Source organism: Balaenoptera musculus, chromosome 10, assembly GCF_009873245.2.
Source record: "Balaenoptera musculus isolate JJ_BM4_2016_0621 chromosome 10, mBalMus1.pri.v3, whole genome shotgun sequence".
Classification (NCBI taxonomy): domain Eukaryota; kingdom Metazoa; phylum Chordata; class Mammalia; order Artiodactyla; family Balaenopteridae; genus Balaenoptera; species Balaenoptera musculus.
The window spans coordinates 25,391,984-25,414,843 of NC_045794.1; the positions used below are offsets into that span (position 1 = coordinate 25,391,984).

A 22,860-nucleotide genomic window follows, 5' to 3' on the forward strand; every position below is an offset into this window, starting at 1 on the left:
TAGTATAAAAGTTGATGGGCATGACAGAAAGTTGACTGCACCTGTAACTCAGGTGCAAAACCTCAAAAGGTGAGATGAATATGGCTAAGAGTCAGCCCCTGGGTTATCCAGACATTCTAGATGTTCTTCAGGCTTATTACAGACTACAAGTTAATGAGATCAAGACAAGGTGAAACCTGGAGCTTCTTATGGGTATATAGATCTTCTAATTCATTTTCTATGTGGAAATTGACTGTATGACCAGATTAACCAGAGGCTGAAGCATAATTTAGGTGGAATAGGTACGGTAATAAAAAATATCCTGTACACACAGAACACAGGACAGTCATTGCCCCTGAGGAGACAGTGAAGGGAATGAGACCAAAGGCAATGTTAAGGCAGACTTCAACTCTACAAATACAGCTTCATTCCTTAGGGAAAGCCAAAAAAGGACCGGAAATAAATATGACCATACATAGTATGAATGTTTGTTATATTATTTTTTCATAGTCACCTGAATATTTTAAGTTTCTCAGACCAAAAACAGGGAAAAAAGAAAAACAACCTTACTTAAATGGCCTTTCCTAAAAAATAAAAAACTAGTGACCTAAAAAAATGACATGATGGTTTACATAGAAAAATAAAAGAATTGGCAAAAAAACTCCTAAAACTAATAGCAATTATAGCAAGGTTGCAGGATACAAGAGTAATATACAAAAGTCAAATGCTTTCCTATATACCAGTAATGAACAAGTGGAATTTTAAATTAGAAACACAGTACCATTTGCATTAGCATCCAAAAAATTAAATACTTTGGTATAAATCTAATGAAATATGTACAAGAGTTATATGAGGAAAACTACAAAGCTCTGATGAATGAATTTAAAGAACTAAATAAATGGAGAGACAGCCCATGTTAATGGACAGGAAGTCTCAATATTGGCAAAATTTCATTTGTTCCCAAATTTATCTACAGATTCAATGCAATCCAATCCAAATCCCAGCAAGTTATATTGGGGAGACTGACAAACTGATTCTAAAGTTTATATGGAGAGGCAAAAGACCCAGAATAGCCAACTCAATACTAAAGGAGAAGAATAAAGCTGGAGGACTGACACTACCCAACTTCAAGACTTACTGTGAAGCTACAATAGTCAAGACAGTGTGGTACTAATTTAAAAAAATTAGACAGGTAGATCAATGGAACGGAATAAAGAGCTCAGAAATAGACCCACATAAATATAGTCAACTGATCTTTCACAAAAGAGCCAAGGCAATACAATGGAGCAAATATAATCTTTGCAAAAAATGGTATTGGAACAACTAGGTGTCTGCATGCAAAAAAAATGAACCTAAACATAGATATTACACCCTTAACAGAAAGTAACTCAAAGGGATCACAGACTTAAGTGTAAAACACAAAACTATAAAACTCCAGGAGACAACATAGGAGAAAACCTAGATTATGGCGATTGGTCACAGTGATGACTTTTTAGATAAAATAACAAAGGCACAATTCATGTAAGAAATAATAGATAAACTGGACTTCATTAAAATTAAAAACTTCTGCCCTGTGAAAAATAATGTCAAGAAAATGAGAAAACAAGCCACAGACTGGAAGAAAAATATCTGCAAAAGATGTACCTGATAGAAGATTGTTACCCAAAATATACAAAGAACTCTTAAAACTCAACAATTAGAAAATGACCCAATTTAAAAATTGGTCAAAGACCTTAACAGAGACCTCACCAAAAAAATATACATAAATGTCAAACAAACTTATGAAAAGATGCTCCACAACATATGTTATGAGGAATATGAAAATAAAAACAACTGTGAGATACCACCTATTACAATGGCCAAAATTCAAAACACTGACAACACCAAATGCTGATGGAGGTTGTGGAGCAACAGGAATTCTCATTCATTGCTAGTGGTAATGCAAAATGGTACAGCCACTTTGGAAAACAGTTTGGTGATTTCTTACAAAATTAAACATGATCTTACCATATGATCCACCAATTGCACTCCTTGGTATTCATCCAAAGGAGTTAAAAACTTATGTCCACATAAAAGCCTGCACACACATATTACAGCAGCTTTATTCATAACTGCCAAAACTTGAAAGCAACCAAGTAGGTGAATGGATAAATAAACTGTGGTATATCCGGACAACAGAATAGCATTCAGCACTAAAAAGAAATGAGCTATCAAACCATGAAAAAATGGAGCAAACTTAAATGCATATTACTAAGTGAAAGAAGCTAATCTGAAAAGGCTACATACTATATGATTCCAACTATATGACATTCTAGAAAAGGTAAAACTATGGAGACAATAAAAAGATGAAACTATGGAGACAATAAAAAGATGAATGATTGCCAGGGGTTGAGGAGGGGAGAAGAATTAATAGGTGGAGCACAGAGGATTTTTAGGGCACTGAATATACTGTGTATGATATTATAATGATGGATACGTGTCATTATACATTTATTCAAACTCACAGAATTTACAACACCAAGAATGAACCTGACATAAACTATGACTGTGAGTGATACAATGTGTCAATGTAGGCTCATCCTTGGCAACAAAGGAACCATTCTGGTGAGTGATACTGATAATGGGGGAGACTATATATGTATGGAGGCAGGGGGTAAATGAGAAATCTCTGTATCTTACTCTTAACTTTGCTGTGAACTTAAAACTGCTCTAAAAATAAAGTTGAAAATTAAAAAAATACATATAATGACTTACTAGTGTACCACCATGCTTTCACAGCTACTCATTAACTTTGAAAAGTCCCAATCAAAAGTCCATAATGGGGACTTCCCTGGTGGTGCAGTGGTTAAGAATCTGCCTGCCAATGCAGGGGACACGGGTTTGAGCCCTGGTCCAGGAAGATCCCACATGCCACAGAGCAACTAAGCCTGTGTGTCACAACCACTGAGCCTGCGCTCCAGAGCCTGTGAGCCACAACTACTGAGCCCGCGTGCCACAACTACTGAGCCCACGTGCCTAGAGCCCATGTTCTGCAACAAGAGAAGCCACTGCAATGAGAAGCCCACGCACCACAACAAAGAGCAGACCCCACTCGCTGCAACTAGAGAAAGACTGTGCGCAGCAACAAAGACCCGACGCTGCCAAAAATAAATAAATTTATTTAAAAAAAGAAGTCCATAATGCAATACTACCTCACACACACACACACACACACACACACACACAGTCCTTCTTTCATAATCTCATACATAAAGAAGTTTCACTGCAGAGTAGCACAACTATCCAACAGAAAACTCTGCAGATACAATAATCAAGGGCCCAGGATTGCATCTATCACTGAACCACTAGCTCACTGTCACTTTAGAGAGCTTTCGATGGTATTTAATGTCTGCTTACAGATGAAATGTGACACATCCCACCCAGCATTTCATGCTAAGGTGAAGAATGTCCACATAAAGAGTGCTGAGCTAGGTGCTCTAAACAGAAAAACTCCCTAATTTCCAGGGCGCTGATAACATGGAACATGCAAAATTGGATAAAGCCACTCTGGCTCCAGGAGATACAGAGAAAAGAGAAGCAGATTAATGCTCCCAGGACACTTCTGCTTTCCCCAGAAGAGTCCTTTCTAGAAGTTTCTCATAAATCCTTGCAGGAAACATTGTAAAGGGCTTGACCTCTCCAGCCTGGGGCAGCCTACACAGTAGAATCAGATGCGTGTGGATTCAATTCTACATCTTCTACTTAATAGTTGTACAATGCTGTGCAAATTATGCAAGCTCCCTTGAGCCTTGCCTTTCACATATGAAATGTGGTGAGAAGACATAATTCCCAAGGACACAGTGACAGTTCAGGTTTATCAGGTTGATCCAGGTTTATCTCCTGGCTTGTAATAGGCATTCCATATTGGCTCCCTGTTCCTCCCAGTGGGAAAGAGGTAATGAATAATTAAGCCAAACTCTCAAGACATTGAGACACATAGCTTATCTCCCCCAGGCCCAACTGTAGAAAGACTGGACATCTTCACATTAGCGCACCATCTATAAGTGCAATTGGGTGCTTGTGCTGTGCCTGGCCCGGGGCTAAACTCTCTTCATACTTCCTGCCATTTATAATAATTGTTACTAACTATCCCTATTTTATACATGTGGCAATCACTTAATCCAAGTTCATACTGCTACTAAAATAGAAATCGTGGATGTAAATCTACTATTTGTAACTCTAGGACATACGCACCCTGAGCACGCCATTGTTCCATCATTATTAAAGGTGAAACAAGGAAGGAAACTCTAGAATCACGTTTGGAGAAAACTGCATCCACAGAGGCCTTCGAGTTAGCACACTATTTTCCTTATGTGAAAACTAAACTCTGTTTCTTACATTCAAGCTCTGAGACTAAGAGTCTGACATCCAGACTTGGTCAGAATTTACCTCTGCCAAAGTGAATTCTTGACAGCTAACAGCTGCAGTCTGAGGCTGAGCTGTGCCTCCTACATCACTTCTGAAAACGCACTCAACATTAGGTGGCAGAGCTTCCAATCGATCATGCCAGAAAAAGATACTTATCTTGCATCTGCTCACCTTCTTTGCCAAGTAGAAAAGCAATTATCTGCACCAATACAAAATATAACTGCCTGGGCATAATACACATAAGAAGAAGAGATGATTTTACTGAGAAACTGGAAGTCAAAATTATAAACTTACCATACTGAATGTATAAGAGAAAGGGATTAGTACCTCCATGAAGTTTCCATTAATTTCTGTTCTTTGGAGGAAAATCATAAATGGAAAAGGCTTAAATCAACTAAGGTGTGGGTAAATAGCATAGCTTCACCCTATCATGGGCAAACGTACTCTTAAGTCGCCTATCCATCTTTCTTAAATATGAGAATTCTACCAGAATTACAAAAATGTGTAAAGAAAATTTTATATGATACAATCTTAAAAGACAAAGAGAAGATACTGAGCTTTCACAAATGTGCAGGATTCATTTATGGTAAAAACTCACAACTACTGCTTTTTTATTCTCAAAAGTGTAATAATTAATATCAAGTGGTTTGAATTTTTAAATCTTCACTCTTTAATAAGATGTGCCATCTGGCTTTATGATCAGAGTTTTCTTACCTATAAATCTAAAAAAAGAGATGGGCCTGCTTTGCACTTGTTGCCCTCCTTACAGGAGTCAGGCCCTTGGCATCTCTGCCAAGTTCCTCCATGACAGGGCTCCTGCCTACCTTCCTAGCCTCGTCTCCACTACTCATGTCCTGTGCTGCCTGTAGTTACACACACACACACACACACACACACACACACACACACACACACACATGCACACTTTGCAGGTACAGGCCTCTCTGCCCTCCCTCCTGCTGTGCTTTATGCCTGGAAGACAGCCCTCCCTCCCTTTAGTTCATCTTCTCATCTGTTAAGACTCAGTTTATGCCAAACCTCCCAGGCTGGCTAAGGTATCCTATCCTGTGAATCCCATAATTCAGGGTACACACATCGATCATCATACTTGCCACTCTCAGTAAGATTATCTTGTTCTTTGTATGACTTCCCCACTGGGGTGTAAACTTATCCATGCTGGCCCAATCAGAGTCTCTGTTTTTGAGAATCCGAAGTCAGAACACATTAATTCCAGTCCATCTTTAACAGAGAATTGAACTGAGAGGCTACATGAAGCCAAGACTGAGGCAGCCCTGCAACTCACCAAATTGAGAAAAGTCAGTCTTTAAGAAGAGGAGGAAAGGACAACAACATGGATTTTAAAAAGCAAAAGAGAGACCATGAACCCTCCAAAAGGTAAAAAAGAAATGTTTTGAGTTTGCCAGTTCCTGTGTCCAAAAATCAGGTTCAATACCCAGACTGGGGTGCCATTAGAGTCCAGTGTACCTTTCTAATGAAAACTTCAATTTTCTTAAACAAGTTCTTTAAAAATTTTGTTCTTTGCAAGCAAATGATCCCTATGACATCTGTATATAGTGTTTAATAAATGCTTATTAATCAAATGAATCAACAAACTGTCTCTGAAGAGTCAACAGGTATCAGTTTGCAAATGCACAGCTTTGATGACTTCTATGATGGTTGAGGGCAAAATATGTGTAAACTTTAACCTTTTTTACTATTGATATTTCTCATCAATACATTTGACTTAAGTTCCAAAGACTTAAGTAGTCAAGAATTCAAGATGGAAAAGGAAAAGAAAAATAGCCAAATGCACACTAGCGAAATCTCCTCCACAGTCTGCTTAGTCACTCACGAGGGTGGCCCATTATCATATCTCACTTCAGGGTCAGCCTCCGACTCTCACACAACTTCCAACTACATGCACACCGATGGAATGCAGTGACTAAAAGAGAAAAGGAAGTGACAGCATCATTTCATAAGAGTTTGGGCAAATAGTCAGAGAGAGTGCCAAATGACCTGAGACCACCTGTCTCACTTGCGTCATTTCACAGATAAGAAAAACAAAACATCCAGGGAAGTAAAATAACTGGCCCAAGGAGCAGAGCAAATCAGAATCAGAGTAGAACTCAATTTCCCCCCAACCAGGCCATGGCTCCTTACACTACCGTGCGTTTCTTTACGTCCAGCCCAACCTGGGAAACAGCTCTTCTCTTTCAAAGAATTCAGCAATTCTACAATATTCAGACTTTTCAAAAACAGCAATGAGGACAATGATACAAGTTTTATTGTTCAAGACATATACTCAGTCGTCAACTATTGATATTATCACACATGTATTTTCTGCTTAAAAATATCTGGAGATTGGTACCCAATCTTGACTTATCTTAATGGTTTACCTATCTATTGTGGCTATAAATTATGTGCCATAAGCAAGAGAGAAACAAGGAACACTCCTACAGTGTTGGTGGGAATGTAAATTGGTACAGCCACTATGGAGAACAGTATGGAGGTTCCTTAAAAACTGAAAATAGAGCTACTATATGATCCTGCAACCCCACTCTTGAGCATGTATCTGGAGAAAACCATAATTCGAAAAGATACATGCACCCCAGTGTTCATTGCAGCACTATTTACAATAGCCAAGACATGGAAGCAATTCATCCATTGACAGATGAATGGTTAAAGAAGATGTAATAGACTTATACAACTGAATATTACACAGCCATAAAAAAGAAAGAAATATTGCCATTTGCAGCAATATGGATGGATGTAGAAGTTATCATACTAAGTGAAGTAAGCCAGACAGAGAAAGACAAATATCATGATATCGCTTACATGTGTAATCTAAAAAAGAAAATGAGACAAATGAACTTTATATACAAAACAGACCCACAGACATAGAAAAAAAAAAAAAAAAACTTATGGTTACCAAAGGGGAAAGGGGTGGGGAGGGATAAATTAGGAGTTTGGGATTAACAGATACACACTACTATATATAAAATAGATAACCAAAAAGGACCTACTGTATAGAACAGGGAACTATACTTAATATTTTGTAATAGCCTACAAGGGAAAAGAATCTGAAAAAATAGATATATATGTATGCATAACTGAATCACTTTTCTGTACACCTGAAACTAACACAACATTGTAAATCAACTATACTTCAATTAAAAATTTTTTTAATTAAAAAATTTAGGGCTTCCCTGGTGGCGCAGTGGTTGAGAACCTGCCTGCCAATGCAGGGGACACGGGTTCGAGCCCTGGTCTGGGAAGATCCCACATGCTGCGGAGCAACTAGGCCCGTGTGCCACAACTACTGAGCCTGCGCGTCTGGAGCCTGTGCTCCGCAACAAGAGAGGCCGCGACATTGAGAGGCCTGTGCACGGCGATGAAGAGTGGCCCCCGCTCGCCGCAACTAGGGAAAGCCCTCGCACAGAAACGAAGACCCAACACAGCCAAAAATAAAGAAAGAAAGAAAGAAAGAAAGAAGCTTTCATTTAAAAAAAAAAAATTTAAAGAAGAGAGAAACAACCTATACTGAGGATACACGTACAGTCTCTCCCTGACTCCACATGACAACTAAAAGTGCAGTTTTATAATTAAATAAACAACTTTTTAAATCAAATTATTTTCATCATAAATGCAGTATGGATCATAATTCCTTCCACAAAGTGATATTCCTCTCACAAAGAAAAATTACTTAAGGGAACCAAAGGTAAAGTACAAAAAGAAATCTATGATAATGATTTCTAAACAGTAATTCTTCCACACTGTCTTTGGCATAAAATAAGCATGCTGGTAGGGAAAGGTAAGTCCTAGCCCTACCATTTATGAAAAGCCACAACTAATAGCCATGTTAAGCTCTTTTCATGTATTCACTCATTTGTTCCTCACAATAAGCTCATAGAGCACCTTTTCTGTATTTTTTCAAGCATTTACATTTTTAACATTGTCACATTTAATCTAGAAAACATAGTAGCAGTTCAAAACATGTGGCAGACAATTTTCAGAGCAACAAGCTGGAAATCCCACCAAATTATCTGAAACCATCATGATCTATTGCCTAGTGTAGAATAATGTTCCCATGAAAGAATTATTTATGTATACCCTGAGTGTTTACAATGTTAAGATGAACTGATACTGCTTTTACTGCAATCACTCCACAACCTCTCAGCAGGCTACATTAAAAAAGATAAATTTTAAAAATATTCAGCTGGATGACAGCAGCTTTAACTAAAAGAGCAAAGAAATTGGCAGCAGACTCCCTACAACACCCTAAGGGCCCTACCTGTGTTCTGCAAAAGAAGGGAAAGATGTTTGGTGTCCTTGAAGTCACCCAGGCTCTAACCTGCACAGGACAGAGGTTGAGTATCCATATGGTGACTGGTGAGCTGACAGAAAACCATGAGGCCTGACATCCTCTTCTAAGAGCCTACTGTGGCAGTGACAAAATTGAATGCCAACCAGAAATGCCTACATTCTGATAGTTTTCTCTTTCAACATATGTCCCCATGAATCCAATTGGAAAGCAGATGCCTAAGCTTGATAGCTCTACACTGAGAAAGGAAAGAAAGAACTTATCATCCACTGGCTGAAATTCACAGGGGATAGAATATTGCCAAGATTCGGTACCCAGTCAAGATTAAGCAGAATGAACCAGGGGCTGTCAGCAGTTAGGAACTCTACCAAATGCTATCCGTAAATTAAAAGGAATTTTGCTCCTTAGCATGTGATTTATTTGGAAGAGGCTTTTAGTGCTTTTAGTGCTAAGTTCTGAATGAAGCCAAGAAACACTTTACTGAAATGATCCATTTTAGTGCTGAGTTCAGTTCAAGAAGCAAAGCAGATTTCAATAAGCTTTCAGGCAAATTCATCCAAGTCATACCTGCTTTACCATATACTCTGGGTCTGGTTCAGATGGAATAACATCACTCTCAACTAATGGTTAGGAAATAGTGACAGAAAAAACTCTCTTTTAATTCTCTATCCACAGAAGAGAATACCTCTCTGCTAAGTTCCATGTTTAAGAAAAGCTACTTTAAAAGAACTTGAGAGCCCATCTTGGGTAAATCAACCCACCAAAGAACGTTAAAGGCAGATTAATGATACTATCCCAATAAACACAGTTCAAAATTAAGAAGCCTGAAAACACTAACTGACAGTTCTTTTGGAAAATTACTTTTTTATTTAAGTTTTTAAAAATAAATTTCCCACTATTTTCATCCTTCCTATAGCAAAACAGCAGCATTTGTTCACCCTTCCCAGGAAAATGTGTCCTTCTCCATAGGAGGACAAATGCCTGCAGCAATCACCCACCTCCCTTCTCCAGTGCCTTCCCAGCCACTAAGCAAGTCTGCAGTTCAGTCACACCAGGAGGCACTACCCGGTCTTAGTAAAAGCTATGGTCAGTTCAGTATATTAAAAAGAAATTGACAAGCTATGAAAAAGCTCAGGCATGTATGGGCCAAAGGTAACAAGAGAGGATACCCTTTGGATATTGGGTCCAAATGATAGAATCATGGGTGTAAACAGTTTTAAAGTTGTTTAATAAGAAATAACTTTAACAATAATTATGCTAGTAGGTTTGGTCAGTTGTCTTTATAAAATACAGCCTGAGAGTTACTGCTTTCTTGGGTCCACCACCATCACGTGCCAAAATAAGTCATAGTGATCTGTCTGCAGCCACCTAAGAACTACATCTGAAGACTGAAGTATTTACACCATTGAAGAAGAGAGAGAATTCCAAAGCAAAATGTGGCCCAGCTCATCTTTAAACAAAGCAATGGAAATGAGGAAAGATGATCAGCAGCAATGAAAGAATTTGCAAAGTCTCTTTGAAGTAAGGTCTTAGTCCATACCTACTTCCATAGGGTTGTTTGTGTTCTTAGGGTGGATTCAGCACTGAGCTTTACACTTACATTAAGAGATTTTAAAGTAGGGGAGGGGATTTATTAATACGAACCCACAAACTTCACTTTTAACTGTTGGAGATATTTTCTGTGTAGATCTATTAGTTTACTCCACCCCTCTTTCATTTGGTCATTTCATTTTTTTAAAGCAGTAACTGAATGAGATTGAAAACGGCCCATCTGAGATCAGTCAACCAGAAAGGTGTGTAAAATGGTGGGGGGATAACCCAGTTATTCATCAGTAATTCAGGCTTTCAACACAGAATTTTTCCTGTCACCTGAAAATCTCATTTCACTAACTTACTAAGCTTCTTTCAAAGCTTACGTGAGGCTGTTAATAATGATCTGAAACACATTTGCCCTACTCACAGGAGTTTAATCTACAAAGCATTTCTTACTTTAGGGAAAAAGAATACAATGCAAGGTCTACAGAAGTAAAGCATTAGAACGACACTTGAAAGATCAGTGACTCATTCCACCAGTGAAGGTCAAAATATTTACACGCTTCCTTAAGTCCTCTGAATTTAAGTTAATTATCTAACAGTTTCACTTTAGTGCCAACCTGTTCTCTAATCCTAAACCTGTCTTAGTTTCTTGATTTGCATGCCTCCGTGCAAGGCATACAAGAAAAACTTTTAAGACACACTGAAGTGAAAAATATAACCGCTGTCTTACCCACAAAGGTAGGAAATGAGCCCATTTTAAGTAAAAATATCATGATCATCATCCAGCTAAGTTCTGCCATGAGGGCAGAGCTCTGTTTACTTCACTGCCATGTATTCCCAGCACCTAAAACATTACTTGGCACACAGGAGGCATTCAGTAAATACTGACAAATGAATGATTCATGACAGATGCTGCAGAGCAACAGAAGAGGAAAAGAGCAAGAATTTATTCAGCCAAGAACTGTCTTCAACACCAATCATAATCACTGTCATTTAAATGTGAAATCAATCAAGTCTATATATGAAAAATGACTACATATAGTTACAGATATAGGTATGAGTTACGAGGATAAGAGTTCAGGTAGAATTCACTGAGTTTTCTAAGGTGAAACGGAAAATGTGTCCATGCGTGAATGAACTGGATATAATGAAGAGGGTAGGGAGAAGGAAGGTTTACATACAAAACATTTCTCATTTCACATGGAACAACTGAGTAAAAGGTGGTATCAACTGAAATTTCATCTGATTCCAGAGTGTATACCCTAAGTCCTAGGTTCTTCATTGCACTTGCTACCCATAAGCCAATCACTAAGTCACACAGAAAAACAGGAAACTAAATAAATGACTTGCAGTAAGATTTTGGAATTCTCCTGTGTTTGGTAACTATAGAAAATATTCTACCTGATAGTATTTAGTCCAATTTTTTGACAGCCTAATGCCATGCATGCAATGTAAATACATACTAGCAAATAGTTTCGAAGTTCAAGCAAAAAAAAAAAAAAAAATCTCACACAAACTTATCCCTTGCCTGCACACTACAGGTTCACCAGTTTCAGGATACATCCTGGTGTTTAGAAACCCACACAGGAATAATAATATTCATTATACTAAGCTACTACTAATGATGCTGTGGGCTGCCACACTGAATGGCCACTGTGCACCAGGCACCTATTTACATGTTTATTATGCAGGCTATAGCTTTGAGTCCTGACAAGCAATCTGAGAGTAAGGTGCCATGATTAGTTCCGCCTTTTGGAGATGAGAAAACTGAGGCTCACAGAGATAAAATAACTTGTCCAGGATCAAGTTAAGTGAAGGAGCCATGATTTAAACACTGTCTGCAGAGATCTTCAGAACTAAGATAACATTGCCTCTTTGAACTTTTATTTTCTTTACCTGATCACCTTCTGACAAAAGGACACACACAGTTTTTAGAAATAATTTTGATACTAATCAAATTTATAGTCAAATATATGACACCTTTCCTTTCCAAAGAAGGAAAATACATGACAACTTTCCTCTCCAAGAAAGGATAACGGTCTTTCTTGCCCACAAACATGTTAACTTACTAAGACCCTGACCCAGTTCCAGTTGTCCTATGTACTGCTCTCCAGACATAATTCTTTCTAAAACAGGCTGGTGCTCGGAGTTTAAAAAAAAAAAAAAGCATGTCATTTAATTCAATGTATTAGCACCAACACCCTATATCAAAGCAAGTCAAAAGGTGCCTCATTTGTTGACCCAAGGACGGCTGCAAGAATCTTCTACCCCCGAGAGTTCAACAGGGGGGCCAGCTCCACAGAGCATGAAACAAGTGTCCTGCCTCCTTCCCAAAGCCAAGTCCTCACCCGGGAAGCTGGACTTCAGAGCATAACAAACAGGCAAAAGCAAAGGATTAGGGGTCAAACAGCCTGAGTTCCAATCCTGACGTTACCACTTACTAACTATGCAAATGTTTTAAATGACCATTTAACTTCTTCCATTTCCACCTGATAATGCAAACTCTAAGACCTACCCTAAACGAAAGTTGTGATGGCTGCATGGGACAACATGTGGGAAATGCCAGCCCACCTCCTGGTACATAGCGGATGGATCACAGATATAAAGTTTTCTTCCCCTCCTGAAAGACCTTCTTCACTGGAGTGCTGGAGCTGACTCACACTGGCTTGCAAGAGATGACTATTAAATTTTCAGAAATTTTGCAGGCCAGTTATTAAATACAGACATTATTGAAAATTAAATTATATAACTATAATAAATCCTATGTATGCAAACATATTGTATATATTTATATTAATATATAATATATATCTTAAAATAAATGATATAAACTTAAATCATGCTAAAAACAAAGGTAATAAGTACTCAAGGCTCATCACTTCCTAATTCGTTTCCTTCATTTTACTGTTATCTATGCTCTTGAGGTTACTACGTCTATTGTCCATTGAGCAGTGGAAACGCTTCATTATGGTGAGCTATGGCACACCTCTCCCAGCTCCACGTTCAGCAATGTCACATCTGTAGCTTCAAATCAGCCATGGTAAGAGTATTTACATGGAAATTGGCCAACACCAGTCAGGATTTACTTTCTCTGGAGAGCCAGTTATTAAGCATTTACCAGTGCACCCCTGGTATTCATACTTCATCTTATTCCTTTCTGCTCCTGCACCTTCCATCTCTACTCTCCACAAGTTATCTATCTACATACACACACCCATTAAACTGAAAATAAAAACGAAAACAAAAACCTAACACCCCTGGAGTTAACATCCTTTGCCCCATTCCTTCATTACCAAATTTACTGAAAATATTCTATTTATGCTTAATTCCAATACTTTCTTACCACCTACTCATTAATTTATTCATTTCACAAATATTTGAGCAACTACTCTTAGCCAGACACTATGAAAGGAACTGGGGATACAAATGTGATCAGAAGCCAACACGGTCCCTGCCCTGATGAAACTCAGTCACACTGCAGCCTGACTTATGTCCTTCCTTGAAAGTCTATAATGCGCTATTAATTCTTGTTTTTTCTCCTCCTTTGCCTTCCTTAAAAAAATTTACAATTTCCCCAAATATTCTGTCTTCTTTTCCTTCATGCCCTGTTACAGAAAAAGTCAAGATATCCTCAAGGTTTTGACTATTTATCTCTCTGCTTTCTTGCTCAGGAATTTCAAGCATTACTGTGATTTTATCCTTTCCCAAACTTATTTTTCCTCTAGCCTTTCCATCTCAGTAACTGACACCACCACGCACCCAACTACTGAAGCCAGAAATGCAAACATCCTTGTTTCCTGCTTTTCCCTCACCCCTTCACCCCAAACATCAGCAAGTCCTGTTAGATGTGTACCCAAAACTTATCCCAAATCCACCATATCCCCTCCACCTCAGTCTCTATCACCCTCGGCCAAGACCCTTTCTTTTCCCCTCAGTCTGTATGAAAGTCTCCCTGCTTTACTCTTGCCCCTTAATCATCCACTACAAGAAGCCAGTGTGAACATTCTTAACATAACCATTTTCCTCCACATTAAACAAACAACAACAATAACAAACAGAACCCTCTAAAGTCTCCCCTTTCCACTCAGAATAAAATCCAAACTCACTTCCATGGCCAACACACCCTTCACCATCTGGGCCTGCCCACGCCCTGAGCTCGCCCCTTCCAAACCCCACTTGCACGTTACCCCAAGTCTGGGACCCTGTGCCCAGATCTGAGCAGGGCTAGCTCCTCCGTGAGGATTCTGTGGGCCTTCCCTGACCAACCAACATGAACCTGCCCCAGCCAGGCCCAGCCACCACTCTCCACCACACTGTTCTTTCTTTGTTGGTTATTTAGTGTGTGTCCTCCTCTACTGGAAGGGAAGCTACACAGGGGCAAGGACCCTGTCTTCCTTATTCACCAGGACATCCCTGGTGCCTGGAACATGCCAGGCACATGGTAGACACTCAGTAGATCTTTGTTGATGAATGAATAAATGGAGCACGATCCAAAAGACAGGTTTCCACAGGAATAATCGGAAACAAAGACCCAGAAAAGAGGGAGTTTTCTGGGACTGCACAGAAGAATAAGAATAGCAATCTGCTGTTTAACTGCTAATAGTATGAGTCAAATTTCCATCTTTATTAAATTCTGACTTGCCCATGGCTTGAGCTATTTTAGAGGCAAGCTAATTTAATGAGTTCTGATAAATCTATGTTAATTTTCATGGCTAGGTCAAAAGATTCAAAAAAAGAGAGAAAATCCTGTGCATTAAAGTTTTTCCTGTACCCTGGGAGATCAGCTCGGTGCTTTGTGACCACCTAGAGGGGTGGGATAGGGAGGGTGGGAGGGAGGGAGATGCAAGGGGGAGGAGATATGGGGACATATGTATATGTATAGCTGATTCACTTTGTTATAAAGCAGAAACTAACACACCATTGTAAAGCAATTATACTCCAATAAAGATGTTTAAAAAAAAAAAAAAAGGTTTTCCTGTACCCTCAAAAACATTTCTGAGAGGCAGTGTCCCCTGGGCTTCCTCCCATACTTGTGCTGTAATAAATTCCTATCACACACCAAGAGCAGGGAGAGACAGAGCAGCAGAAGGTAGAGCTCTCCTCCCCCAGAAAACCAAGGGGCCTGCTCTCTGATGCCCAGGGCTCTTCCACCAAGGAAGCAGCAATATGTCTGCACTTCTTAATGGAGGCTTCAGAACCTCACCCCCTTCTTCCAAATAACAGCAGACAGCAGGGCTTCTACTTGCTTCTTCCAGCTACTCTTTTCTTATCTGATCTAATATAAGGGAAGAAGGGAAAGAAGAAGGGAAGGAAGGAGGCAGGAGGAAGGGAGATGGGGAAGGAAAAAGGAAGAAGGAGGGAAACAAGTGTGGGCGGGTGTCACAAAGAACCCACTCGGCGCTTCACTTCTCCAGCGATCCCCCTGCAACAGGTGATGCTGGATGGTGAAAACACGCAAGGTCAAGGAGCCCAGCCCAGTACCTCATCAAGGACCACACAGCTCGAGGAGACACAGGGAATCCGCTGCTCTTGGGTTCAGGTGGCAATGGAGTGTGGCAGCCACCCCAAGCTCCTTTGTGAGGGAACCGCTGCTGCTTCCCATTCTCCCGGAGAGGGTGCGCTGGCGGTGCGGTGGGCAGGGAGCTACCGGGCCGCTGTGGGCTGCGCTGATGGACGACCCCATTGCTCCTAATTGTGCACGGAATGGAGGGGAAACAAAGTCAGACAGAATGACAAGACTTGCAACAGGGAACAGCAATCCCTTGTCCCATCGCCAAGCCCTGTTCCATGGAAGCAACCGTCCACAAGTCTTGTAGCGTTTCTGTTTCTGGTATTCATCACAATATTTTTAAAATAAGATTAAATTATAATATTATTTCTAATTTTAGAACTTGTCTTATTGACTTGCTACCATAGAAGATGAGGACTCAGTCCCTTTTACGTGGTCACCAATACACACACGCACACACACACACACACACACGCATGCACGCACATTCACAACCACCCTCTTCTCATCTTCCACATATATTTCTCTCATAATAAATATAATTTGAATTCTCATAACTCAGTTGAAGTGATATTCGGGATTTACATTATTATCATCTTGTGAAATGTTGTTCACAGCTGATCCACCCCAATGTATTCTCACAGTTTCCTTCATGAATCTTCTGAGATGATATAATTCATAACCACCAGCTGGGCAAAAATTTTAAAGTCTGATACTACCAAGTGATGGGGAGAATGTGGAACAAAGGGGATTCTCATCCATTGCTGCAGTCCAGTCATTTCAAAAGCAATGACTCTGGCTCGCAGTGAACAAGTGAAATCACAGTTCACAGTGAGATCAACACAGTGAACGTGTATCCATCTGTGGCCCCAGCAACACTTCTGTGGTTATGCCCCAGGAGGTACGTGCACACAAAGGTTTCCTGCAGCATGCTATATAATAGCCAAAAATGTAAAAATAACCTAAATTCAAAATCCAGAAGGATGGATAAATTGTGATAATTAAACACTACACAACAGTTAAAATGAATGAACTAGAGCCACATGTATCCACATTGATGCATCTCAAAATCCAATGTTAAATGAAAAGAAAAGCAAGCGACACCATTTATATAAAGTCTGCAAGTATGTAAACAATGCTATTTGGTATTCAGTGGTATATACTTATGAAGTAATAACAAGCAAACCGTTCTAGAAATAAAAAATGCCAAATTCAGGATCATGGTTATTTCTAGAGAGAGGGTAGGGACTGGGGTCAGGGAACGTTATCCTCTGCGTGTTGGCAATTATATGCTAATTCCTTAAAAAGAAAAAAAATTAACTTTCAGGAGCTGATCTTTCACTGAAAATGTTTCTTCCTAAAGGTGATGTCAAGTAAAAGAAATCTAACTCTGTTCGTGTGACCCAATCTTAAAATATAGGAATAAATTGCTCTTCATGTAGGAGAGGGCTTCCAACACTTGTTTCTGTTATTTCTTTCCTGTTGCCTGAATCACACAATGAAAAGACCTCAAGAACAACCTAGTACCGAGATGTTTATTCTAAATGAGCAGATAAGAATTTGCGTGTACGTTATTCTGGGAAAAGGGGACACGATTCTGTGAGATTCTCAAAGGGGTCAGGACCCCACAATACACACAGATCCTCTGAGCTGGTCTCCTGGTAAGAATGTGAGCCCAGGCTCTGAGCTGCAGATGCCCTGGGGGGTCTCCAAATCCCTGTCCTGTGTGCTCCATGGAGGCTCAGGGGTAACCCTGTGGCTCTGGAGTCACACAGACAGAAGTCCCAAGAGGGGATGGGTGACTCTGGAGAGGTTACTTTCTATGCCTGCCTGAATTCTCTCCTGTGTAAAACGAGGGTAAAAGTTGTTGTGAGCAATCAGTGACTTCATACCTGTAAATGGCGTGGCCCAGTGTCTGGCACACGGCCTGCACTCAAGAGATACTGTTATCGACCAGGTCTCCCTGTTACCTGCTCTTAGTTCCTTCTCACCACTTTCACAACTGTACTCAGTTACTCACGTAATAACTTATGTAACGTCTGTCTCCCCCAGTATTGCTCTTTGAGGGAAGGAATCTTAACTGTCTTATTCTTGGCCAGGCACAGAATGAGAATGTGTTAAGTGGGCGGAAAGAATGAGCGCCTCCACCTATGCAGAGATGCTGGTGGTGGTGAGAGCTAAAAGTTACTAAAACAAACAAACAAAGAAACCCCACAGACTATGAGCTACGCAACCTCCAAGCTACATATCAGCAGTATTGTTTTTTTCATAGAATAGAACTTCTAGCAGTTGGGTATAATGAAGGTCAAGAATAATTATTAAAGGAATAAAAAAGACAATTATTCTCTTTGAAAAAAGCCTAGCTCAACAGTGACCAGATGAAGAAAAAAGGAGTGTAGCAACCATGGGCTGGAGAGACCTAAGACCAGAGGAGATATGACTTCAAAGATGGGCCTGGAAGGTGCGCCCTGAGGGGAATTCAGGATGGAGAAAAATAGGATACTGACCCTAGAGAGTTGAGAGGCATATCAAAGGAATAATTTTAATGAGCCCAGACTCTTGCATCTTCCCATATATAGAAAAGCACTGAAATCATTAACTTGACATGCCTGATTTTTTGTGATTAGCACTAATCTTTTGAGTCTCGACTATATAGTTGTTTTTTTATTTTTCTTCAGCAAAAACTCATACATCTCGGCTCCTCCCTTACCTCTTTGGAACAGTCCCTCAGGGCTATCTGAGAGGCTGCCTTCCCAGGCTACAGTCCTTAGCAATGTCCCCAAAGAAAACATAATTCTCAACCCACAAGTTGTGTGTTTTATTTCCGTCGATATGAGGTTAAAATATCTCTGGGCTGAACCAAAGGCGAGGGTCTGCAGGCACTTACCACATCTTCTGCTGTCAGTAGAGCGAAGCAGAAGGACGATGGGAGGCAGATACAGAGAGGATGCCAGAAGAAAGTGGAAAGCCAGAGGGGTGGATAGGCTGCTCTCTAAATAGTAAGGTCAGCAATGCAATTACTGCCGTGGGTGGAGAGGATACAGAGGAAAGGCATTCTCATATAAGCCTAGGGGAGGTGCTTTGGCTCACAGCTTTCTTGTCTTGAGCTTGGATCAAAATGATACCTGGGCTCCTTCCTTTTACACGCCTCTGAGATTTACAGAGAGCCAACAGAGCACTAAAATCTATTTAAATTATCTCCAAGTACGCCCAGGCAGGAAGGTGATCAGAATTTAATGACTCATCTCAGCTTGTTGCCACTCACTAGCACTGCTCTTATCTTTATGTCAACAAGTGTAAAGAGGTAGGGAATGGGCTAAAAGGACAGGATTTTTTTTTTTAAGATAAAATTCTTCATCGGACAAGGCCGGAGAATAAATCAGTTACATTTATTAAAAGTTCAAATGTAAGGGCCTTATAATTAGTGAAAAATAGTGTCTGCATGTCAAATTGTTAGTAATTATGGATTTGATAGAGGAAGAAAATTATAGCATGTACTTGAACTTTTAATATGCCTTAGTCACTCTTATCATCTATAATCCTCAGGATAATATGAATATGCCTTAATTTTTTTTAAATGAAAATAGGCTACTAAATAAACTTGTTCTTTAACTTGAATATGACATGTAATTATTCCTGTATGGTTTAGACTGGCCCTCTGTGGAATTCCAAAAGGCCCCTTCCAAAACTCTTAGGTAAAAGCATCATCCCTAGAGCAAGTAAACAGACTCTAATTTAGCACTTGAAGGCAGAGATTCAAGTCAAGCTGTTAACAAACTGTTACCATTTGTAACTACTCCCCTGTGTGAATCAAGATTTCTCAGTAGTATGCTACCAAAACAATCTGGCGATATAAACTGGCAATTAGCATTGATACTTTTCAATTCCAAATTTGGGGCTCACAAAAACTTTATAGTCCTCATGGATTATCATAAAAGTGTGAAGAGTTTAAACATATATAATGCATTTATCCTAAGGAAATACGCCTTACTATATGATAGTCTAAGATGAGGTTACATTTAATAAAATGTTATACCTTTATTTTTTTAATGAGAGTTTGAAAACTATTGATTTAAGCAACTCTTCTCTGCACAACATGGACTGCTTGACAGCAGAACTTTAAAATGACTTACGATTTATCATGATTGTGGGATAAAGAAAAGAGATCATAAACCAAGCACACGCCGAACACCGTGATGCCTGTCTCTTTCACCAGCATCGCGCAGGTCCCCAGAAACAGACTGAGCAGCAAGTAGAAGGGAGAAGCCGTGGGAGGGAAACATTCCCCAACACAGCACTGGTCCACACTCCTGAAAAACAAGGTTGAGTTGCTTTTACTCTAAGAAGAAATGTAGGTCGCTAAGAAATAACCACCTTTTAAAGGTAAGATCTAGCACCAATTTCGTTGTATTCTAAGTAAGTAGGTGAGCAAAGATTTCTTCAAGAATGTTCATCACAGTATTATTTAAAATTTGCAAAGATGGAAAAAAGTAAATGTCCAACAATGCTGAATTTGGTACTTAAATTAAGGCATATATAAATTCTGGTAAATTATGGCATATAACAAAGGAACACTAAAAAGCCATTTAAAATGCTACCATAGAGATGTATTTAGTGACATGGAAAGATGTTTAGGTGAATATATTTTAAGTGAATACTACAGGTACTACATGTTACTAAGCCACATGCATGAACTCTGGAGCCAGGTTCCCTGGGTTCAAATCACAGCTCTGCTGTTAACTAACAGGGTAACATGGGGCAGGTCAGTTGCCTCCCTGTGCCTCAGTTCCCTCATGTGTGAAATGGGATCACAGGGTTGTAGGGAAGATTCAGTAAATGACTTATTACATGTTAAGTGTTTATCATTATTATTATTTCTATGAAGGTGTTTTATATGCTTCTGTACAAAGAAATCAGTGGATATATACCAAAACACAATCATCATTTCTGTGTTTTAGTCTTTTTCTTTTCTTCTGGCTAATCTGGTTTTTTTTGTTTTTTTTTTTTTAAATTGAGGTACAGCTGATTTACAATGTTGTATTAGTTTCTAAACTGTAGTTTTAAATTTATTTTTCATGAGAATGTATTAGGTAAAGCTTTTTTTTTTCCTCAGCATAATTTCCAGCAGGGATTTTCTAAAACCCTCCAGTTGCTGTAAAGTCTTTTTTCACCTTACAAAACAGAGTCAGCCCCACACCAAGAAATTCCACTGTTCCTTCCGCAGGTGGCACACCAATTTGCTCCTACTCTTTTGAAGGCCAATATATCTGAAGTGGTGACGTCTTACCCTTACTGTTATGTCTTGGAACAATCACCTAAATTATATGCCAAATTTGTAGGAGACAGGCTTTTTCTCCGAAGCTGGTTTATAGCTTAAAATTACTCAAAGTGCGAATGGCCTGCACAACAGAAAGCTGTAACAGTGTGGCTTATTACCACACAGATATGGATATGCTGCGGGCCCACTCATGCTCCCAAATTTATCAACACAGAGAAGAAGCCTGAGAGATCAAGTTCAAACTCAAAAGCGATTATTAATCTTGTTCTCACACCAGAGCAAATAGGAAACAACTGTTGAATTTGGGTTTATATTTTTAATATTTTCACAACACTCTTTTATATACCTAGCAATGCAGTGGGAGATTACAAAGCCAGGACTAGAAGCCTGGTACTATATTAAGAAGAGACTCTGCTCTTAAAGCAAAACTTCATAAAGCTTAATTCAGTCCATCTTTGACCCAAGGTCTAAACTGGTTTACAACAAGGTTTCTCAGTTTCCGCACTACTGGTATTTTAGGGAAGATGATTCTTTGTTACAAGGGCTGTCCTGCACACTGTAGAATCCTTGGCCTCTACTCACGTGCCAGCTGTGCCTCTCCAGTTGTGACAAGCAAAAGTATCTCCAGACATTGCAAATGTCCCTCTGGGGCAAGGTGGGCAAATTTGCCCCCTGTTGAGAACCACTGGTTTAGAACAGTGTTCCTTGGAGTCACTGGGTTTTATAAGATTATAGGCCAATGAACTGACCCGGAGATCAAGGTTCACAAATCCTTAACCAGGCATCCCTCCACGAAGCAGGGCAATGTGGCTCACTGGCCCCCTTTCTCCTGGGCCACCCTCTGAGTCACCTGCCCCCATTACATTCGTTTTTTTACCCACCCCTTTCCCTATGTGGATATGTCACGACTCAGGTGAGAATCTGATCAGTTAGGGGGGAAGGGGCAATATAATGGAAATTGTTTTATTGTTTTTCAGTCTACCAAAGCAAGAAGCTTCTGTATTTTGATGAAAGGATGTGCAAATTGGAAAATACTACTTTCAATTCAGCCTTGTTATTTTAAGCTTTGAGCTACTTTAATGAGGATAATAAAGAGAAAAAAAAAAAAAAAACGTAGGACCAAAATGAAAAGGAGAAATTAAACAAATCATAGTTAAATAGAAGAGAGGACTAGACCCAGTATATTTTGGCTCAGAGCTAAGATTTCAAATTCCATTCTCAGTAAGAAACTACAAGTAAGAGAAATCAAGAAGCAAGAGCTTATCTTCCCAGCACTGGGAGAGCAGTCCTTTTAAAAGGCTATGACATGGTTCAGAATGTGGCTGGAAGAGAGAACAGCCTAGCTTTTGGTAAGGAGAGGGTTTCCTATCCCAGGTCTCCAAGAAGCTCACTGGGCAGTTCACTGCCAAGAAGCCTCCCTCCTCTCTCAGGCAGGAGCTCAGAGTCAACACACACACACACACACACACACACACACACACACACACACACACACAGCAGAAACTCCCAGGGGACAGCATGACTGTAAACAGATAAGGGCATTCTTAGCCATACATACCTACTGTAGGAGAGAAAGGCTAACAGAAACAGCAAGCATGCCAACACGTCAGCTCTGCCAACAATTCCGGCCACCTAGAAAGTGTGAAAAAATAAAAACCTCAGAAAACCACTTTCAGAAACCCATTACAGAAGTGTTATTTGTTTTCAGAGGAATGAAAGGAATAATAAATTAGAAAACACATTATTCTTTAAATTCTGATATACGACTAACCACTTCTGGTTATATTTAACAATAATTTTAAAGAAGGAGATAAAGAGGAAGGAAGGGGC

The 22,860-nt window shown here is 39.6% G+C and overlaps 1 protein-coding gene across 2 annotated transcripts in view; it reads right to left on the minus strand.

Moving 5' to 3' along the window:
* Positions 1 to 22,860, minus strand: part of TMTC1 (transmembrane O-mannosyltransferase targeting cadherins 1) — a 256,134-nt gene that overhangs the window by 204,790 nt on the left and 28,484 nt on the right. For both annotated transcript variants that reach the window (XM_036865656.1, XM_036865655.1), the window contains exons 3-5: positions 22,589 to 22,662; positions 19,886 to 20,062; positions 15,725 to 15,931 (exon numbers count right to left, since the gene is read on the minus strand). In XM_036865656.1, coding sequence (XP_036721551.1) covers positions 15,725 to 15,931; positions 19,886 to 20,062; positions 22,589 to 22,662 — 458 coding nt within the window. The remainder of the gene's footprint in view (positions 1 to 15,724; positions 15,932 to 19,885; positions 20,063 to 22,588; positions 22,663 to 22,860) is intronic.